Source organism: Nicotiana tabacum, chromosome 18 (assembly GCF_000715075.1).
Source record: "Nicotiana tabacum cultivar K326 chromosome 18, ASM71507v2, whole genome shotgun sequence".
In the NCBI taxonomy this organism is placed as follows: Eukaryota; Viridiplantae; Streptophyta; class Magnoliopsida; order Solanales; family Solanaceae; genus Nicotiana; species Nicotiana tabacum.
In genome coordinates, this window is record NC_134097.1 from 6,073,406 (window position 1) to 6,082,071 (window position 8,666).

The window sequence follows — 8,666 nt, forward strand, 5'->3', positions numbered from 1 at the left end:
ATATTATCGTATCATCAGCATATGCCAAGTGGTTTAAAGGATCAGACCACTTAGGCATTCCAAATCCCACAAATGACTTGTCTTCAAAGAGCTTATTCAATGACCTAAAAAGTACCTCAGCTGACAGAATGAACAATGCTAGAGATAGAGGATCCCCTTGTTTCACACCCCTTGTAGACTTAAAGAACCCTGAGGACTGCCCATTCACCAATACTGAATACCAGTTATTTGACATAAAGTTCCACACCATGTTGATGAAATGCTCAGAAAATCCCATCTTCCTTAGCACATGCAATAAGTACTTCCATGAAACCCTATCATAGGCCTTAGCCATATCAATCTTGATCACCACATTAGTTGGCTTTCCCCTTAACCTTATCTCAGTGACAATTTCTTGAGTCAATAAGATGTTCTCAAACATACTCCTACCCTTTACAAATCCGGATTGATTAGGAGATATTAGAGATGGTAGAAAACTCTCCAATTTGTCATGTAACACCCTAGACAAGACCTTATTAATGAAGTTTCTCAAACTAATAGGTCTTAAGTCAAAGAAGGTCTCAACTCTAGGTTTCTTGGGCAGTAACACTAGATTGGTGTGAGTGATGGATTTACGCAATGCAGCTCCTCCATAGAAGTGTAGCACCATGTTGTATATATCAGCACCAATAACATCCCATCATGTTTGATAAAATAGGCCAGTGAATCCATCAGGACCACTAGCACTCTCCCCACTAAGCTCAAAAATTGTTGCCCTTACTTCTTAAATTGTTAGCAATCTGCTAAGTTCAAAATTCTGATCCATAGTGACCATTGAAGGTACATTATCGAGCAAGGAAAATTCAGAAGCATCACCTTCATTTGTGAACTGTTTTTGATAGAAGTCCACTGCAGCTGTAGCCAATTTCTCCTGGTCTTCAATCCATACCCCACTGCCACTTTTGATCCTCTTCAGTTGCAATTTCTTTCTTTTGCCATTAACATGATTGTGAAAGAAATTTGTATTCTTATCTCCTTCAGCAAACCAAGTCATCCCAACTTTTTGCTTCCAATACTGCTCATCAATACTCAAGTATTTCTTCAATTCAGATTGAGCCTTTTGAAGCACAATCCTATTCTCAGTTATAGGCTCTTCTTCAAACAACATCTCCTTCACCATAACAATTTCCTCCAAAATAGCCAATTGCTTGAAGATATCACCAAATGTTACCCTACTCCATTTTGAAAGTGCTGCCTTCACCCTCTTGATATTCTGCTTGAACATCAAAAACGGATCCCCTATGAAATTAGCTTCCCAATTCTGCCTCACCACATCCATAAATGTAGCATGCTTTGTCCAAAAGTTCAAGAACCTAAAGGGCTTGACAAAATTGGTTGTCTGTATCCCACATGTCATTAGCAATGGTGCATGATCTGATCCAGTTCTGATTAGATGTGCAACTTCAATAGTTGGCAACATGTTCTGAAATGGCAAATTCACAAAAATCCAATCCAATCTCTTGAATATACACTCAGAATTGGATCTCTCATTCCACCATGTAAATAGACTTCCTTTGTACCCTTGCTCAAACAAACCACAAAAGTTTACACAAAATGCAAAATTCTCATATTCAGGAGGGTGTACTTGAAGTCCCCCTATTTTCTCATCTTCATGCAATACCACATTGAAATCCTCTCCTACCAACCATGGTAATTCCATATCATTTGCTAAGTAATACAAGTGATCTCACAATTCCAACCTCTCCATTACTGAATATTTTGCATAAACAAATGTCATCATCATGTGCTGCCCTAGGTCATGGTGAAACACTTTCACAGTCACCTGTTGCTCAGTATCCTCCACTAATTCCCATTCCACCACTGCATCGAAGAACAACCATATTTGCCCATTAATATTTGCATAAGCAGTCTCCATATTCAACCTCCTTCTATATCTATCAATGAGTCCCTTCTTTTGAAAAGGCTCCATCAATGCAACTACACAAAAATTATGCTCCCTATTCATGTTGATCACCCTAGAAAAGGCCTGTTGTGTATTAACATACCTTATGTTCCATAATAATATTTTGATCGTCATTATTTAGATAGAGAAGTTGTCCTCCTTGACATTATTCTTGAAGGTGTGGTAGATCTTTACTCTAATTCTTCTTAGTTTTCTTACCTCCTTTAGCACTAGCTGTGGGTGATAAATCCCCTTCCCTAGCCATTTGTTTGAAGTTTTGTGCAGTTTATTCATCATCTCCTTCATCCTCCATTGGATTTTGTCTCAATAAGTCTTCATCAATTGGTGTCACATTGTGTGTAACTAAATCATGTAAATGTTGTAGAGGAGTCTTAAGTGGAACATTAAGATGTAGCTGCATAATTTGATTAGTGCCAAATTCCAAAGGCACTTCCTATATTTCCCCAGATGCTCTTGGAACAATTGCCCGCTCATCAGCCAGTTCATACTCCTTGAATTGTAAGTCATAGACATTGCCTAGCCCAGGAGTTACTGTAGCAGTCTGCTCTGAATGCACTGTTCTAGTGAGATCACCACCCTTACCATTGCCTGAAATTTGGTCTGAACCCACTATATCATCCCTAATATTCACATTACCATCTCCATTAAGTTTGTTCTCCAATGCATACACTGGAACACCATCTACATAGGCCAATATCACTCCAGTTTCACTAAGGTTGGGGTTTACTATAGCTGCCTCATCAGGTGAACCTGGCTTTAAGCATGGCGTTGCCAGCTTAACGCCTGGGGAGCCTGGCTTTAGGCCTGGCGTCGCCAGTCTAATGCTTGGTGAGCCTGGATTTAGGCCTGGTGTCTCCAGCCTAACGCCTGGTGAGCCTAGCTTTAGGCCTGGCGTCGCCAACCTATCGCCATGTGAGCTTGGCTTGTTGTCCTTCTTCACCTTGACTTTTGTTGTCTTTGTTATGCCCAGCTGATCATCCTTAACCTCAACTACATCACTCCATAAGACCTTTGTAGAGTTTACCTCATCAAGATCCTCAATCTGCCCAGAATCTTTAAATGTTTGAGATGGAATCTCATGACAAGATTGGTTTGTGGTCACATTGAGTTGTTTTAGCTCCTCATTGCTAGTCCCAAACCTTCTATGAACCTAGTCGATTGTGGATTCCTTATTAGCCCTTTCATCAGTACGTTGATCACTAGGAACACTAGAATTAGCCTTAGCTAATTCTTGATCATCTTTAGGAGCTGAAGACTGAATCCCAGAAGGAATAGGGTTACCATTATGCTCATTTTCCACCACTTTCTCGACTGCTTCCTTCTTCACACGCTTATGTTCCTGTTGAGTATTGACTTCATTTTCCTTCTCCTGGCCGTTCTTAGCTTGCTTTTCCCCATGCTCCTTCTTCTTACCATTGCTATGATCCTCACCCTTGCCTTCAGTAATTTGTAGAGTAGGCTGATGAACTTCCTCAACCTCTAGTGCATTAAACTTGTTCTTGGTTGCAACTTCCTCAACTTTGGCCTTCCCTTCACCCTTGTCAGCTTTCTTTCCTTGTTTGTTATCAACAATGTGACCCCTATTATCTCGTTGGTATTTTTTCTTCCTTGCTTGCATCCATTCCTGCTTGGCATGATTAGTAGTAGGCTTACCAACCACCTTTCCACTAGTTAGGACCTTTGTTGAATTTGCAGCAGTCCCAATTGCATCAGAACTCACCACAACTTCCTTCTCCTTGCTTTGTTCCTCAACACCTTCTTCAAATCTCTTGTGTAATTCGGGATGAATTACCCAGCATTCTACCTCACTATGCCCCTGTTTTTTGCAAGGTTTGCAATATTTTGGCATATAATCATACTTAATCCTGATCCACTTGAACTCTTCTGGTCTAGATTCATCAACTTCTTCCACAATCTTAATACGATGAGGGAACTTACTTAACAAGTTAACTTCCACCTTCACCTTAGCACAACTAGGTCTAGTCCCATTTTGAGTGGCTAGGTCTACATATAATGGATTACCAACTGCACGAGCTAAGGAAAATACATATTCCTTCCCAAAGAAATTAGGAGGCAGTTCTGAAAAGCTAATCCAAGCAATGGCAATGGGAGTCTCTTCATCAGGTGTCCACCATGGATTCCATTTTGTACAAGGCATCTGCCACATGTCTGACTGAGCTTTTAAAAAAAAAGTTAGCTTTGAAAGAAGATGAACATAGTCCTCCAATAAAGACAACTTAATCAACACATGATTATCTTCAATTAAACCAACTGAATAATGGCCTTTAATCTCACATTGAATTGGAATCACTTTACGTAATTCACTAATAACAAGCTTCCCATACGAAAATTTTCCAAGAACTGCAAGTAGAAGTCCTTGTTGTACGATAAATTGCATCACTTCTTGTTTCTTCCAATTCACAACTGGTTCTCCATGAAGGAACTCAACTGGTTTCAATGGTAGCGTAGCAAAGGTTTGCATAGAGGCATTAATGGCAGTAGGTTTTAAAAGTTTTGAATAATCCATGGATTGGGGATTGTTGTTTGTTGTCGTAGATGATTAGGCGATGAGCTGCACTGAAGCTTGGGCAGCAGTCATCGCAGGAGGATTGGTTGAGTTGAGTGTCAAAATCTTTGAGTAGTCTAGAGTTTGTGGATTGATAGTTGGTGTTGTTTGTGGTTGGGCGATGTTGGAGGAGGGCAGACCAGCCGAAAAAGATGGCTGGTCGGCGGCCATCGCGGCCATTGAAGCTCAAACTCACAGCTTTCCGCGATGAACAGTATCGAATCACTGTTTCATTGGATGAACAGTGAAGCGATGCTACTGTTCACTACACTGTAGCAGTGAAACAGCAGCGAAATCACTGTTCACGCTACTGTTTGGCACTATTGCGGCTGTTCGCGCACTATTCACCGCTACCGTGGCGGCGGAATTCGTATGATAGTTAATCAATTAGGGTTTGTGTTCAAGTTTTGGGAGGATTTTTACCGGGGCTTATCTTTGGTTATTTTTCTATATAATTCCTAGCATTATATTTATTTCCTATTTTTGTACTTTTTTCTACTGCTATATTTGATTAGTTTTCCCACTTAATATTTTACTTATAATTAAAATACCCTTATTTTTTTATTAAATTGTAATGTTAAATTCATTGATAGTATAAAGAGAGAAGCCTTTTATTATTTTGTTCAAATATCTAAAGAGAGAAATCTTATATTGTTCATATTCTTCAATTTGTCTAGACACTTGGCTTAATATGGTATCTCTGTCTCTCTTTTTATTATATATAGATTCTTTATAAATTTTATTTTTAATTTTCAGGTTTAGAAAATATATTAAAACAACTGCAAAAAAAAAAAAAAAAAGTGGAGTCCATCTTGATGTTAACTGAACTTGGGTAAATATCTTTTGGAGTAAATTTTTCATTATTTAAAATTATTTTTATTTTAAATAATTTTTGAATCTCCAGATTTGTTGGAGGTTTATCCTAAAATTTGACTCTTGTTGAATTTTTTATGTGACACTTGGCATCATCACATTGATTTGTTTCTCCTGTTCTATATAGATAGAATATAGATATATTAAAATACCCTTATTTTTTATTAAATTGTGATGTTGAATTCATTAAAAGTGTAATGAGAGAAGCCTTTTATTATTTTGCTCAAAAGTTTAAAGAGAGAAGCCTTGTATTGTTCATATTCTTCAATTTGTCTAGATACTTGGCTTAATATGGTGTCTTTGTCTCTCTTTTTATTATATATAGAAGATTCCTTGTAAAATAATTTTATTTTTAATTTTCAGGTTTAATAAATATTGTTTGAATAAATATTTCATTATTTAAAATTATTTCTATTTTAAATAATTTTTAAATCTCCAGATTTGTTGGAGGTTTGTTCTAAAATTTGACATTTGTTGAATTTTTTATGTGACACTTGGCATCATCATATTGATTTGCTTCTTCTATTCTATATAGATAGAAGATTAAAATACCCTTATTTTTTTATTAAATTATAATGTTAGAATTAATTAAAAGTATAAAGAGTGGAGCCTTTTATTATTTTATTCAAAAAGTCTACAAAGAGAAGCTTTCTATTGCTCCCACTCATCATGTATAGAGGTTCACTATCAAATATGTTTGACCTTTATTTTACCTTCTCGAATGCCCCTAACGAAGAACAGACGAGCCTAATCTTGATAACGCAAGTGCAACCAATTGTCGTGACAAATCAAACTACCACTATATCTATAGGGAAAGAGGCAAATTTGGGTATTACAACTTACACTTATAAAGATCAACCACCTGTCGCATTTAGTAAGATGGAAGTTCCTAATTTTGTAAGTTTGTAAACCACGCAATTCTTGCGCACGATTAATAAACTTTAGGGAAGGAAAGAGATGCAATCGTGGTTAATGTAGAAATATTTAATCCACTTGTTTCAAAATCAATTCAGAATTCTTTTCTAGCAACTTATAGTTGTGATTGCAAATTTCTTCATTGACCTCTATAATACCACGTTTTCATCTCTCAAGGAGGATGCAAACACTTGCACATAAGAATAAATTTCCACCATGGTGTGATGGAAGCACCAACAAAACTATGGTCCATTCTTACATATTTTGGCTTAATTATCTCGTATTCGAAGCTCGCTAGCCCGACAAATCCGAAAGCTTAAGCCAATTTAGGAGATGAAGCACTCTCTACTAAGAAACTTTTCGTCACCTAAATTCAAACTCGAGACCTCAAATACAGTATGGAAGAATCCTAACTATTCTACCTAGGTATAGGAAGTTGATAATAATACTAACGCATAGTTTTTATAATTATGTTATAATAAACCATGCATCAGAACAGTTGTCACAATAGCTACGAAATAATTAGGCATTTTTTGAGATCACTGCCTTTAGAAAATAGAACTTTCTACTAATTGAGGAGTCAATATTCGAATATTACAGTTTTTTTTCATCTGAAACATAGAAGAATAAGACGAATAATCCTACTGTAAACCACATGTACCTTTTCATCTAACAAGGAGTTCAACTTATCAAAAACTACAAAAAAACTTATTGGAATTTTTACACAAACGGCCGGCCGGTTCACTGGTTCACTTTTACTTTTTATAGTCGCTTAAATTAATTATACAGTGATTATACAAGATTATATAAATATAATATATGAACGATTATATTTAATTTAAACAATTAAGGGGACAACTATTTAGATTAATTCTTCAGACTAACTAATTACATATGATCTGATATCCTATTATCCGGCCGTCACTGCTACTTCTTTGTCACAGTCTAACCAAACTAATCTGGAAATGAACAAATGCGAAAAGGAATTGCGACAATTTTGGGACAATTTTCTGTTATATTGAAATAAAAGCAGAACTGAACTACAAGCTAAAGAAAAGAGAATTGGAAAACTAAATGAAACAGTAAATCTCTATGACTGAACTCTAGACCTGCAGAAGAGAAGAGGTACTGGGTTAGAGGAGAAAGAGAAGGGAATCAGGAAGAAGAGAATTTGGGAGGAAGTGAGAGAAAGGAAATACCGTGTATTCGTTGCTCGTCTCTGCAGAGTTTGTAAGTTAAATAACAAATTCCTCGCCAACTGGCAGAATCTAGTCCCTTGAGCTTCAATAAGTAACTAATTTTCTGATCCCTCGATTATGTGTTTAGTTAAACCTCCCCTGTTGATTCAAGATTGAACTCCGCTAACTAAACTTATTTAGTTAATAACTTCTGGGTCATAACATTCTTTTTTACACGGTTCTGTGTCCACTCCCTTCATAATTATCATTGTTTCTGTTATTTCATTTTCGCTCAAACTGTAATGTGGCATCCCCCAGACTGTGCGAATATTTAAGTTTTAAAGGGTAAGCAACAACAATAACATCATATCTACTATTATCCCACACCGTGAGATATGAGGGGGGAGGGGGAGAGGGGGTAGTATATACACAGACCTTACCCCTACCTTGTGAGGATAGAGAAGTTGTTTACAATAGACCCTTAGATTAGGAAAACATAAGCACCACATTAATGAAAATATAGACAATAAGGGACAACACCAAAAAGCCATAAAAAGCAAAATAAAAATAACAAGATAGTAAGGTGATCAACAATGAAATAAAATAACGGTTAGTCATAAAAACCTACTACCAAAAGAAAGCGAGACTGCATGCCAATACTACTATTAGGAACACTCTAGACTACCTACTCTACTACCCTAATCCTCGACCTCCATACCTTCGTATCAAGGGTCATGTCCTCGGTCAGCTGAAGTTGCGCCATGTCTTTCCTAATCACCTTTCCCCACCTCTTCTTTGGCCTACCTCTACCTCTCCGTAGGCCCTCCAATGTCAACCTCTCACACCTCCTCACTGAGGCGCCTGTGCTCCTCCTCTTCATATGACCAAACCACCTAATCCGAGTTTCCCGCATCTTGTCCTCGATAGGGGCCACACTCACCTTGTCACGAATAACCTCATTTCTGATCCTATCTAACTTGGTGTACCCACACATCCATCTCAACATCCTCATCTATACTACCTTCATCTTCTGGACATGAGAAATCTTGATTGTCCAACACTCAACCCCATATAACATCGTCGGTCTGACCACTACTCTGTAGAACTTACCTTTACATTTCGGTGGCACCTTCTTCTCACACAAAACACCGGAAGCGAGTCTCCATTTCAT

At 37.4% G+C, this 8,666-nt stretch overlaps 1 protein-coding gene across 1 annotated transcript; it reads right to left on the reverse strand.

The window, feature by feature from the left end:
- Positions 1 to 763: 763 nt before the first annotated feature.
- LOC142172400 (uncharacterized) lies at positions 764 to 1,699 on the reverse strand. The gene has a single exon (XM_075236006.1). It carries the CDS (start codon positions 1,697 to 1,699, stop codon positions 764 to 766), a length of 936 nt encoding a protein of 311 aa, XP_075092107.1.
- Positions 1,700 to 8,666: the final 6,967 nt, after the last annotated feature.

Bases quoted from the DNA above. Each gene is read 5' to 3' on its own strand.
- LOC142172400 (XM_075236006.1), bottom strand. From the start codon at position 1,699: ATGGAATTACCATGGTTGGTAGGAGAGGATTTCAATGTGGTATTGCAT.